Source organism: Oryza sativa, chromosome 4 (genome assembly GCF_034140825.1).
Source record: "Oryza sativa Japonica Group chromosome 4, ASM3414082v1".
NCBI lineage: Eukaryota > Viridiplantae > Streptophyta > Magnoliopsida > Poales > Poaceae > Oryza > Oryza sativa.
In genome coordinates, this window is record NC_089038.1 from 14,966,062 (window position 1) to 14,980,589 (window position 14,528).

The 14,528-nt window shown below is 41.3% G+C and overlaps 1 protein-coding gene across 1 annotated transcript; it reads right to left on the reverse strand.

Annotated features, from left to right (window-relative positions):
- Positions 1 to 10,399: 10,399 nt before the first annotated feature.
- On the reverse strand, positions 10,400 to 12,174 carry LOC4335474 (7-deoxyloganetin glucosyltransferase). The gene is made up of 2 exons (XM_015781511.3): positions 11,539 to 12,174; positions 10,400 to 11,466 (listed from the first exon to the last, which is right to left on the reverse strand). Exons 1-2 carry the CDS (start codon positions 12,077 to 12,079, stop codon positions 10,514 to 10,516), a joined length of 1,494 nt encoding a protein of 497 aa, XP_015636997.1. The 5' UTR covers positions 12,080 to 12,174; the 3' UTR covers positions 10,400 to 10,513.
- Positions 12,175 to 14,528: the final 2,354 nt, after the last annotated feature.

Genomic DNA, 14,528 nt, shown 5'->3' on the forward strand with positions numbered 1-14,528 from the left:
AAAATCTCAGCCCAGGCCTAGTATTCAAGCCCATTGAAGCAAAGCCTATTAGGAGTAAATGTCCAATTCTTTTTTATATTTTCGTGACATTTGCTAGTTAGTATGCACGGGATGTTTGTGCGCATAGGATATGTTTACAAGGTACTGAATTCAAATCTTTATACGAGTGAATTTTAGATTGGGATGTTTGAGGGGCTAAGTTCCCGACTTAAAGCGCTATATATATCCGGTTAAATGTAGAGGACGGGTAAAAAATACCTTTCTCTAAAAATATAAGAATAAAATAAAATAAAATAAAATAAAATAAAAAACTATTAAAAAGGCCAGGGGATTGAAAGATAGCCAAATGGTAACCCGTGATACTGACCTTATATGGCAAAAAAAATTAAACTAGCATCTCAAAAGTGACATCCATGGGTGCATGCGTACATCGAACATTATGTCAGAGAAACTCTGGAAGGCATGACCAAGTCAATTACTGACACCTAGGAAAAAAGGCGCAGGCATCAAAGACAAAGTAGACGGGGAGGCCTAACGGGCGATCAGTCGCGCCCCTTGACCAACGCGCGATCAGTTCTAACCTCCCTCTGGTCTCTCCTCTCTGCTACTGCATACACGGACGGCGCGTCGCTTGGAGTGCCCGCGTTTTCCTTTCTTTTTTCGGTTTCTCTTTTCTTTCATGTGAGCGCCCCGCTTTTTTCCTTTTTTTTTCTCTTTTTTTTGTTTTTCCTGTTTTTCTTACGTACCTTCCGTTTCATTTTTTTCTTTTCGAATCTTTTTCTGTTTTTAATACATATGTATGCAAATTTTATATCCGTACAAATACAAACTTTATATACATGTACTTTTAGGTTTTTATATGTACGTATACCAATTTTATATACATGTATACAAAGTTTGTATACACATATATAAAGTTTGTATACGTGTATTTTTTGGTTTTTATACGTACGTATACCAATTTTATATACACGTATACAAAGTTTATATACACATATATATAACATATATAAAGTTTATATACGTGTATTTTTTTACGTTTTTATATGTACGTACTAATACAAACTTTATATACGCGTATACAAACTTTACATCCCGTACATACATATATATATATAAACTTTGTATACGCGTATGTAAAGTTTAGATACATGCATATACATGCGTATTAAAAAACCGAAAAAACTGAAAAAGATACAGAAAGAAAAAAAAACAGAAAAAAAACATGTGCAAAAAAAGAAAATAAAACCGGACGAAAAAGATACGAAGAGAAAAAAACAGAAAAGAAGAAAACCATGCGCAAAAAAAACCAAAAAAAAAGGAGAAACCGCGTGCTGCCCGCGCCCCCCTCTCCGAGCGCGACAAGTGTCTAGTCGCGCGGGGGATGGCGCGCGCGGCTGATCGCTCATTAGCCTTTTCGACAAGTAGACAACATACAGGCTATGCAATTAATTCCCATTGATCAAAATGGTTAATCACTTCGCACTACTACATGATAGACGCCACCCCTTTTGTTTCCATGTGGTCCATAAGTGGAACCGCATGGAAAAATAGGGGGACAGGCGCCGGGTTGTCACCCGCATGGGAAAGCGCATACCGTGCGGACGGCTTAAACCAACCGCACACAAATTTTCACCTGCATGGGCCCACCGCTTTTAACCGCGCCAGCACACATCTCTGTCCGCCGCGGCGGATCCGGCGGCACGCGCGCCCCCTCCCCTCCTTCCCCTTGCAGATCCGGCGGAGGGGGCGGCGAATCTGGCGGCGCGCGGCCCCTCCCCTCCCTTGTAGATCCGGTGGAGGGGAGGGGGCCCGGCGGAGCGGCGGCATGCGTCAGCGGACAGCGTGGAGGTGGGGCGATAGCGTCGGCGACCGGCGTGAAGGTGGCACGACGGCATCGGCGACCAGCGGATCTATCTCTCCCTCTCCTTATCTCTTTGCTATTCTCTTTGTTATTTGTGATTCTTTGTGATTTGTGAGATGCGTTCTTGGATTTCATTTGTTGATGTGAGATGTGTTCTTGTGATGTGAGATCATTGTGTGTCGATGTGCGACTACGGATTCGGCGCCGGTGACGGGAGCGGGCGGCGGATCCGTAGCCGGCGACCGCAGGGGTGACGGCGGTGGCGGATTAGGGTTAGGGTTTTTTTTTTCTTTTTTTGTTTCAATTTTTTGTTTTTCCGTGTAGGCGGCTTAAGCTCCCGCACGCGAAAATCACGATTTTCCTAGACGACTAGGTGCGTGCGGGCGCCTGTTGACGGTCGTTAGCGATCAGTTTCGACCGTCAATATTACTAAAATAGAGGAGAACTACTTATGCTTGCATTGCATATCCATGTTAGAATAATAATATTCCACTAGTATTTGGTTCAGTAACCTTTTGCAGAGAATAACCATTAAGTGGAAGAGAATCGACATCAAATTAGACGATAAATCAATCGGACGATGTCGAGAATCAGACTTATGTATGAATGGGCCAAGAACACAGAGTTGACACGATGGATTAGGCCAAAATTCATAAGTTTGCAGAGAAGAGCAATAGAGGAGGCCGCCAATCGAAGATGGGCTAGGATAGCCCAGTCCATGGTTCGGCCGAAGGCCGAACCGCTGGTTCGGCTGAACCCATCTTGGCGCCGTTGGATGCAGGATTGCGGCTGGACTATGTGGATTAGCTCCCAATGACGGTTGGAGGGTATTTCCGACCATTCCAACCGTCACAACCGTCATTGGGAGGCTATATAAACCCCTCACTCTCTCCATTTCAACACACACCTCAAGCAAGAGCTCTCTAATATTCTCTCAAGTTAGTTTAGTAGTCTTAAGCTAGTGGAATAGGAATAGAGTAGAAATCCGAGTCCGGAAGCCTTCGGAAGAGTTCGGGTATAGCTCTAGTAGCTCTTCTATTCTCTTTTGTAAGCTTTGTACATTTATTAGAATACTCTTCTATATACATTTATGGTATTGGAATACTTTCCGAGTATATGAATACCAACTTTATTTTATATTCATGTTATACTGATTATACTGTTAGCTTATCTGAGAGATGCATCGGTACGGGTATAGTGTTTGCTTATGCAATTAATCTATGTCATGACGATGATATTAGAGTAGTATCTGGTAATTTAGGCATGGTGTCTAGATTACAGGATATCATTATTTGGGGTTATATGCTGCGGATAAGAGGTGGGCCACCGATGGTGACAGCTCAGTACGGGTATTCCTCCGCGCGTCTATATAGTCCTAAATTAATTTCCTGGGGAGGGTACTACTCCGTATTTAGCCTCGGTTGTATAGTCATAACGGGCTGTCGTAAGGAACTCGGCAGTCAGGAGTTGCTTCTTGAAGTACCAGGAGGGCATCGGATAGAGGGTATTAGCTAGTATGTCAGATAACTAGGATGTATGTATACGGAATAAATTTTCTTTCTATTTTCTTTCGACTTAGCTTAGATAACTTAGTATGAGAATGAGTAGCCCCTGCTTGTGTCACTCTACCCTTGGATTATCTTAACCCCTGCTTAGACTATAATTATTACAAGTAACATATAAATTATTAGTCAGGTTCTCTCTACTATGATCTTCTCACAGGATTAAATAAATATGATACCATTGGAATATTCTCGGGTAAAATGCTACAATAGTATATCCGTACGCTTGCGGATGAACTCTGTAACCATAAATACTAGGAGTATTTCTGTGTCATTGCTGAAAATTATATTTCTAGTAATGTCGTTAAGAAATAACAACACCATCCTCCCTCACGAAAAAATCGGTTAGCCCGCACGTGATAATCGGTATTGTAGTAGTGTTGTATCTCATGGATTGCACCGCGCTTTAAATGTTGTGTGGAGTTACATCCGCAAATTAGTTAATCTTGGCTAATTGCATGCATGGACATATTAAATGATGCACATTTACTTTTACGTCAATAAATAAAAAGATACATATTATATATATATATATTATGATGATTATTTTCAAAAAGAACGTGATGATTATGAAAGGATGTAGTATTAACGTAAGCACTTGCGCAAGCAATAATGCACGATGAGTAATCGAGCGAGGACGCTCAGATGGCCTTAGCATTGTACACCTTTTACTATAGCCTCTATCCTATAATATAAAAAATTATAGTGTACTAACTATCACATTAATCAATTTTAATTTATTTTTTTCTATGTTAACCTTCAACTACCCACGCACACCTACACCAAATACTCGTTTAATAGAGGTATCATAGTATTTTCTCTCTATCATTATATCTTTAAAAGAGAATGTATAATCCCTATAATGGATGGAGGTAGTATTAGGCTAACTATTGAATGCTTGCATGCAGTGCAATTGAGATATTGTGCAGCCTAGAGCTGATCTTTGTCCATTAACGATGAATATCTTTGCTAAAGAAAGTAAGAAACTAATAGTCTTGGTCCCCACCAACCCGTGAGTTGATGGGATCCCCACTCTTCTTAGAGCAATAGATATATGCTTCCACACGAGTTTAATTAACGTTGTTCATGCATTAAAAATTTGGTTACAAGTTATTGAACTTTTGTGAACAATAGCATATATATTGAACTTTCAGAATGGAAACATATATATATACACCTTACGTCCCAAAATATAGCAGTTTCTGACATTCAACTTTCTAATTGCTTTCTCATATGAACCGATCATAACCATTTTATTTAATTCGTATAATATATTCTTCTAACATAATATCCAGCTTTTAAAACTAATAAATATTTTATTAATAATCCTCAGGACATCGCCAAATGGCTAACAAAATTAAGGAAACCGCATGGAGATTTTGCTAATACAGCGAGCTCATATTTCTCTTGAACGATAAGCACAAGACAACATGATAATTCATTAAATAGAATATAAAAAACTATAAGACTATTGCCCTGGAAGATAGTAGCAGGTAAAGAAAAAAAATACCACCACCACTACTACCAAGTAACGATAATGTCTAAATAGCTAAGGAGAAAGCTAACACCGGACAAGCTAACATCGGACCGTACCCCCACGATCATATTATTGCACAACAACAGTAACCAGCCGGACCCCACGGGCGTTGAGCGGCGTACGTACGCCTGGAAGTTTTGGCCGGCCGTGACGCCACTACTGCTCATGGTCTATCGCCTTTGTCTCCATTATCGTACACGTCGCAGCCATCCAAGCCATATATTTGTAGATCCATCTCGATCGGTCCGGTTCTAAAAAAAAAAAAATCTCGATCGGTCAAGCAGATCAATGGATAAGTCTATGCACACGTACGCTAGATCTATTTGATGAGATCATCGTGCACTTGCGCGGTGCAGTGTATACTCCTACGTTTCAACATTTGCTACTGCTACCCGGCCTGCTGATGGTTTGATTGCTGAATGATTGATTTGGATGCCCATACTGTGTGTAAGCAACGGCTGCTTCCGCATATGTAACGATTCCTCCCTAGTGTAAAGCCTTTTTCTCAATCTGTGCCAACGATTTCTCCCCAGCTAGTGCCCGGGATCTCCACGACTCCACATAGGACGGCTGCTTCTTCCATTTTAAATGTAAGTGGTTCCAATATTAAAATTTGTAACAAAATTATAAGCACCTCTAACGCTCTTTAGAGTGTTTGTTTATTAATTCGTCAATCAACTTTTATTCTAATTTCTATTCAACTTTCCTCCATCACCTTCCTGGCACCAACCATTTCTTATTTAGTGTTTTTTCCCACCCGAGCGTGCCCGCGAGGCACCGTTTGGGAGAATTAGCACCCATGTGATGACATAGGTGACAGGTTTTAATAGAAAACCGGGACAAATATTATTAGTTTTGTTTTTCAAAGAATCGGAACCTATAATATATTAAGTGTTGGTTTTTTTAAATGAACTGGCACCATAAAAACCAAGCCGAGCCAGCATATCCTTTTTCATCCACCCATGCACCCACGCCTACCCATCCTCTCTCTTGACGACTATGTCTCTCCATTCTTATCCCTACCCTTCGCCATCTCTCTCTCTCAGCTCGTCTCCAACCTCCTCCCCTCGTCGAGCTCCTCCCCGACTATGCATGTCTCCTCCTCTCTATTTGCCGCCCCTCTTCCTACTCCTCCTCTACCATACGTCACGGTCTCGATTGATTCCTCCTCCTCCACCACCGGACAGTGATGGCGAGGAGGCCGAAAGCTGCGGCTCACCAATGCCCGGCCACAGGATCCGGTGGCGTGACCGCATGACTGCTAGGACGACTAGATCCAGCGGTGACGGCGATGGAAAAGAAGGCTAGATCCACAAATCCCTCCTTTTGTCTCCTTTCCAATCAGCACCCTGAAGCAGTGGCATCGACAAGGCACCAAAGTCCGCCGGTGGGAGCCCTTGCTCCGTCACCAGCGACTACAGTAGCGTTACCAGTGCCAGCTTCAAGGGCTCCACTCAGCTTGGTCCTCCACTTGTCGCGAGCCCCACAGTCGTGTTTGACGACCTCACTATAGCCTCCGCATCTGTCGCCTGAGCGGAGGCCATGGAGGAGGCTCTTGGTGCCACCCTGCCACCCATCACCACCACCTCTCAGTGTGTTCTCCTCTGCTGATTTTGTGTATGTGATTTTATTCATCAATGTTTATTACGTGATTATGTTCTTGAATGGGGATGATGGGGATCTCAGGGGATGCTTCTTAATTGGATGGGGATCTCAGGGTGATCGGGAAATGCTTTATTCAAGCCAATCATCGAGTCATCTTTGTTTTTATTCCTGGAACCTAAGAGGTACCGTTTAAGACCAACACCTTTGATTCCCCCCATCGCTGCCACCCGATTGGTGTCGGCTAGAAAATCCGGTACCTATGGGTTTTCCCAACCGATACCAAAGTGCATTTATGTAGTAGCGTATAGCTTTATCCTCTCGTTAGAGATATTTATTTCCATGTGATTGTTAGCCGGTAAACTGGAGAAAATATATAATCAAAAACATACATATGATGGAAATATAGAAACTATCATAAAATAAAAAAAATAGACATTTGATATTTGTTCACGTCACTATGAGCAAAACTTTTACCCCTAGATTTAACTATGAGTAAAAGTTTTATATCCTACGTTACTTTTGTATAAGAAAGATTCATATCTTATGGGTAACAACATTGATATAAAAAAGTTTTACTCATCATGATTTGGATAAATCTCAAGTGTTTGTTTTATTTTCTATTGTAGTTTTGAGTTTTAATTCACTGCGTATTTTTCCTGTCAAGATTGGATTTCAATCATTGAACAGTAAACGTACCTTAACTTGTACGATTAAACTGAATAGTTTCAGTAGACACGATCAAACTACTACTTGGCTCCTTGCTAAGACTTCCCCACGTGTAAACCTCACACTAGCGCTTGTATCTACAAAGTCTTTATTGGAAAAAAGGTTGCAAAAAGGACACCGGTACCTCCAAAATATCAGTGGAAGTTCTTACGTAAGCTCAATTATTACGGCTTTGTTTGGCACTACTTTAAATTTTACTCCAAACCAAATTTTAAATTTTTAGATTGTTTTAAGTGATATTTTTGTCACTTTTGATGTCTAGCTCTATTTTCAGGATTGCTGAGAAGATAATTTTAAAAATATAACTAAAAGTTCTTTAAAAAAACCAAAATTTAAAATCCAAAATTGCTTTCGAATATAATAAAGTTATGCCAATTGTTGAAAATACATGCAATTTATTCAAGTGATTATATGAAACTTCTCTACAAATAATTGAGGCCATTAGTGCGAGGACGGAGGTTTCCCTAACAAAAAATTACAACGAAGTAGGAAGGAGAAAAAGAAATTTAGGCTTATAAGCATATTTCCCGAATAGCTAAACAATGTTATTTTTTCAAAAGCTTTCTCTATATATAGAGATTCTTTTTTTAGAAGAATGAATAAATCAAATTTTGTATTTATAATAGTTAATACTTAATTTATTAATGACCCATCTCGATTTAAATGCCACTAGTAAGCTAAATCAAAACTCATATTCGAACAAAGCCCTACTGTTATATATGTTAAATATATACAGAAAAATACATCCAAAATGAGTGCAAGAGAACTCTTGGAAATCTATGATTTAAGAGGGTAGCAATATTTATGGCACAACATTTTAAAAAAAAGTCAAATCATTTTTACATTATAAATTACCTGGACTTATATTGTAATTATACCATAAATTTAGTACTATAATTATATATTGTAATTTTCAGTCATATTTCTAACACAAATTATATAAGAAAATTTGCATTAAAAGCACCGTTTTTTTGACAAATTGGTCCTTATAGAAAACTTATTTCGAAACTAGTCCATACCAAAAACTATATCTAGAAATAGGCCGTCGGCTCAGCGCCAACCTCTTTGGCGCTGAGGTTGTTCATATCAGCGCCAATGGGACTGGCGCTGACATCGCGCCAGCGTGGCGGGCGAGACGCGACGTGGCAGGGCCTCAGCGCCAATGTATTTGGCGCTGACCCCTTGTACAGGCTAATTAAAAGGATGCGTGGCCATTAATAAGCAATGCACTTGTGGTGCAATGGTATGACCATTTGCTTGTGTACCCTAGCACCATGGTTCGACTCCCTATCACGGCAGCCTTGTTCGTTCTTTTTTTTTTCTTCAAATCTTCAATCTACGTGCGTACATTAGTACATATAAATGATTAATGATGCTCTCTGTTTTTTAAATATATATATATATATAAATATAAATATCAGAATATATGTTCTACAGCGGCGCTGGCCTTTATACTGGCTAAATAAAAGCAAAAGCAAAAGCAACAATTAGGTTTGGCTTAGCTCAGTGGTAGGTATTTGAAAGGTGGCGTTACAGTGACCAGGGTTCGAACCCTCTCCTTTATGTTTTTACTAAACTTTTTTTTTTACTTAGTTCTCAACTTGCGGTTTTAACTTTTTCAAAGCTCAGGTATTTTTAAGTCCATTCTTTTATTTTTAAATATGTACTAAATGTGTTATTCCTTTTAAATATTTTTTTAAAAAGTGATATTTCTTTTACAAGCTCAAGTGTTGTTTTAATTTTAAAAAAACACGTGACATTTTAGAATAAAACTTACCCTTAGTTCTCAACTTGTTGTTTATTTTTTTAAAAAAAACTCAAGTTTTTTTAAATCCATTCTTCTAATTTCTTTTTTATAAAAAAGTGATATTTCTTTTAAAAGTTGTCTCTAAACTTTTTTTAATCCATTCTTCTACTTTTTAAATTTGTACTAAATGTGATATTTCTTTTTAATAAAAATTAATTTAAACAAAAAAAAGTACATTGAAGATTTGAAGACAAAAACGAAAATGGAGATCATCATTAATATGTACGCACGTAGATTGATGATTTTAAAAAAAAACAAAAATGGCTGACCTGGGATTCGAACCCTAGTCCTCAGATATAGCAAGAAAGAAACTTACCGTTGCACCACGAGCGACACCGTTAATTCATTGCCGCACATCGGTCTATTTAGGGTGTGCAAGGTGTCAGCGCCAAGTGCATTGGCGCTGAGGCCCTGCCACATCGCGCCTCGCCCGCCACGCTGGCGCGATGTCAGCGCCAGTCCCGTTGGCGCAGATAAGAACAACCTCAGCGCCAACCGCTTTGGCGCTGATTCGACGGCCTATTTCTGGATATAGTTTTTGGTAGGGACTAGTTTCGAAATAAGTTTTCTGCAAGGACCAATTTGTCAAAAAAACGCTTAAAAGCATTTGATAACCCACTTGAAAGAATAGATAGATCATGTACGATCCATACAAATAGGAGAGAACAGAGAATGTCCAAAATGTGGTGGCATATTTTCAGCAAAATTGATAATTGAATGTATCACAGACAAATGAAGTCGGATGCGTTATATATTGCGATGATGACACATCAATTTTTGTTTTCACAATATTAACCATTAATACAACTATCACTATACATAGAGATCAATTTGTAAAAAACTTGCAAGGCATGAAAATAAAAGTATCTTTAATTTGTCGACAGCCATGGAAGCTTTTGTTCGCATGCATATGCACAGAAATGAGCTTCCGACTTTGGTTTGGTCCAATTACTTTGGGGAAGGGAGAAGAACTTATGGTGCGGTGTGGATTCTTGGCTGTATGACTACCTATTAGAGTTTAAATTTTGTGTGTGTTGATACCAACGAATATTACAAACATGCAATCATATAAAAATTTATTCTTATGATTGTGGAGTGCAAGAAAAAAAAAAGAAATTAAATTTTAAGTTGCTTATTTGTGGAGTGATATATAACATATTAATACATCTTCTTATTTTTTTTACTTTTTATAACTATTTTAGTGACATATAAGCAACGGAAGAAGTCCTCGCGAGTTTAAAATGCACTGTCAAGTGTCAAGTCATGGAGGCAAGTGTACCACAGAACCAGCATCACAATGACAAACATAGAACCTTCCGACTTATTCTGGTGTGTTACTGTTACGTGTGCGTCCTCCGTGTAATAATTCTTTAAGCAAAATGCACAAATATAGCAAAAATACATATTATTTCTCAAGCCATGAGCACCTCGTCGATGAGCCTATCGATGTTGTGCACGGACCGGCCACCGGGCTTCGCCGCCGCGACGGCGCTCTCCCTGAGCTCCGCCACGCGCCGCCGCATCTCCCTCCCCTTCTCCCCGTCCATGGCCTCCCGTATCAGCGCCTCCACCTCGCCGCGCCGCACGTCGTCGGGGATCTCCGCCCCGATCCCCCACTCCGTGCGCTTGTACCTGCAGTTGGTCTGCTGCTCGGCGAAGAACGGCCAGCACACCATCGGCACGCCGCCGGCGATGCTCTCCAGCGTCGAGTTCCAGCCGGAGTGGGTGAGGAACACCCCCACCGCCTCGTGCTCCAGCACCTCCGCCTGCGGGCACCACGTCGTCAGCATGCTCCTCTCCCTCGTCGCCGCCGCGAACTCCGGCGGCAGCGCGGGGGCGGCGCCGCCGTCGCCCTTGACGAGGTCGGGGCGCAAGTTCCACAGGAACGCGTAGCCGCTGCCGGCGAGCCCCCACGCGAACTCCGCCAGGTGCTCGGCCGACATCACCGTGATGCTCCCGAAGTTGACGTACACCACGGAGCGCGGCGGCCGGCCGTCCAGCCACCGGAGCGCCTCGCCCTGCTCCTTCCACAGGTTGGACCCGACACCGGCGACGGGGCTGTCCGCCGGCACGTTGCTCCGCGCCGCCAGGTGGAGCGGGCCGACGGTGTAGATCGGCGGGAGCAGCGCGGCCATGGCGCCCATCAGCGGCGACGACGGCGCGTCGAGCTCGTCGAAGGTGTTGATGATCACCGCCTCCGCCAGCGACATGCTCGCCGTCACGTGGACGAAGAAGTTGAACATGATGTCGTCACGGTCCGTGCTCCGCACGAAGCTCGGGAGGTCGCGCAGCCGCAGGTCGCCGGTCATGCCCGGGATCCAATCCACCGTCGTGTCCAAGTGCCCATTGCTGAGGTCAGCCTCGCCTGCCAAAACACGTACAAATTTTTTAGCATGGATAGAGAATTGAATTAGGAAGTTCGCCATGGATGATCTACTTTTGAGGGGGAAGAGGCCGCGGTCGAGCAGGTGTTTGTAGTGGTAGTAGCCCATGAACCCGCACGCGCTGGCCGTCCAGAGCGTGGCGCAGCGGAGGCCGAGCTCCCGCGCGGCGTGGATGCCGAACGCCATGTTGCTGTCGGCGACGACGCAGGTGACGCGCCGCGCCGCGCCGTCCGCGGCGGCGGCGGCGGCGGCCTCGTCGTCGAGCTTGGCGAGGAGCGACATGAACCTGGGAAGCCAGGTGGTGCGGACGGAGTGGCAGAGGGCCGGGACGTCCTGGGTGGCGTCGGCGTCGGATGGCGGGAGGCCGTCGTCCATGGCGGCGAAGCGGAAGCCGGGGGCGCCGTCGAGCGCGCGGGCGCCGCGGGCGCGGAGGAGGCGGCGGTGGTTGAACTCGTTGTTGACGAAGGTGACGTGGAAGCCGCGGGAGTATAGCAGCTTCGCCAGCGTCAGCATCGGCGTGACGTGGCCCTGCGCCGGGTACGGCACCATCACGGCGTGCGGCCGCGCCTCCGCCGCCGCCGGCAACGACCCCATCTCGCCGCCGGCAAAAAAACAACGACGACTATCTACGTGTCAGCTCTGCACCGTGCGTTGTATATATATACTTTTGTGTGTTTTGTCATTTGTGTGGTCTGGTTCGATGCGGTTACACATATATATTGTGGCTTCAGCTGGTGCCTGGTGGATGGGGTCGGTGACGCTGACAGGTGGACCCTAGTGGTGACACGGCTGAGCCGCTAATTATTGAGGGTGGGGAGAATTTTTTATTTTATAAACCTTTTAATATTTTAATTTTATTAATAGACCATTCTCAAAAGTATTTTCAAGAAATAAACCTTTTGACCACGCCAGCCCGTCTGACATGGTTAAATAACTCTCTCACGTCACGTGTAGCTAGCATGGCAATACTGGTATGCCACGCCAGATACTTGTCACACCACTGTGGCTAGCTAACTAAAATATTCATTTCTTGAAATACTTTTAGAAATGGTCTATTAATAAAATTAATGAGGTCTAAAAAATAAAAAAAATTCGGAGGTGTGGGGGAAGGGAGTTGGGCCTGGAGATAAGTGCAGAGCGTGATAGCGATGTTGTGTTTTGTTTTTGTACGGCGGGATAGATGGATTGTTGGGATAATTTTTGGGGCCAATTTATGGGAGCTTTTGGAGTTATTTGGCGATGATATGGTGCATGTGGCCATGTTGGGTGTACTGGGATCGTCGGCTCGTGCTGAATGCATGCAGATGGAATATATCGCTGTATTATACTATCGGATGCGTATCGTGGCTGCCGGCCTCTCTCTATCAGATCAGGCCGTGGCGGCTAATTGCATCTACAATATGCACCTCTCGCGTGCAGCGCATTATTTAACGGTACTCGTGGAGTATCCTGTATCCATGATGTGCTCTGCATATAAAATGGCTGCACGAGCGGCCTGCGAGACGACTTCGCCCTAATATTTCGCCCCTGTCGCGCATCCACACACACATATATTCTTTGACGTAATACACACACACATACATACATATATATATATATATATATATATATATATATATATATATATATATATATATATATATATATATATATATATATATATATATATATATATATATATATATATATATATATATATATATATATATATATATATATATATATATATATATATATATATATATATATATATATATATATATATATATATATATATATATATATATATATATCCTATATAGGATACCCCTATGGGACTCCATGGTGCCTGAGCTCCAAGTTATAAAATATACAAATTCTCTCAAATTTTTTAAAATTTTCAAATTATGACTATATACCTAGGTATATGAATTTGATTCATACCAATACCTAACAAACAAAATAACTCAAACTCAACTTTATTTTACAATTCATTATTACATATCTAGCGAATTATATGTTTGGATGTTATATACCTAAAACCAAAATCTAACAAAAAAAAAGTTCAAACTCAGTTCAAACTTGTTTGAACTTGTTAGTAAAGAAGTTAATGTTCATAACTAAACATTTAAAAAAATTCATACTCATTCAAATTAGGTATATACTCAATTTGAATCTTGGAGCCCATACTCTATGGGCACCATGGTATGAAATACACAAATTCGTTCAAATTTTTCAAAATTTTCAAATTGTGAGTATATACCTAGTTGTAAGAACTGGATTCATACCTATACCTAGAAATAAAACAACTCAAATTTAACTTTATTTCATAATACAATATTACATACCTAACTAATTATATGTTTGGATGCTATATACCTAGAATCAAAATCTAACAAAAACATGTTTAAATTTAGTTCAAACTTGTTTTGAACTAGTTAGTAAAGTAGTTAATGTTAATACCTAAACATTTAAAAAAATTTCATACTCATTTGAATTGGGTATATACTCAATTTCAACAATGGTGCTCGGGCACCATGGAGCACCAAACAAATTATATATATATATATATATATATATATATATATATATATATATATATATATATATATATATATATATATATATATATATATATATATATATATATATATATATATAATACCGCACATGGGGTGCGTAGTAACTAAAATGCTCCCCTCACATCCCACACCCCCCACCTATACGTCATCTAGAACAAACCAAATGAATTAATATTTTTTTTTACCAGCGGGGTGATGATTGAGTAACTAGAAGTAAAGGTATTACTATCGGCACACGTGATGCTTCGGAGCCTTATAGTCTTCTGCTTAGTAATTGTTTTGAGTAATTCATTTACTTATGATCCAATTTGTGCTAGTAATTTTTTTACTCATGGTTCTTCTCGTGTTAGGATTTGTTTTACTTATGGGCTCGCAATTTTAATACATGAGCCTACCAGCCCAAGTTGTTCAGAAGGAAAAAAAACAAAAAAAAATGAACGAGAATAGAGGAAGCAATTCATTTACTTATAGGCCAATTTGTG

Bases quoted from the DNA above. Each gene is read 5' to 3' on its own strand.
- LOC4335474 (XM_015781511.3), bottom strand. From the start codon at position 12,079: ATGGGGTCGTTGCCGGCGGCGGCGGAGGCGCGGCCGCACGCCGTGATG. The intron at 11,467-11,538 runs GTAGATCATCCA...GTGTTTTGGCAG, and splicing joins CGGCCTCTTCCCCCTCAAAA to GCGAGGCTGACCTCAGCAAT.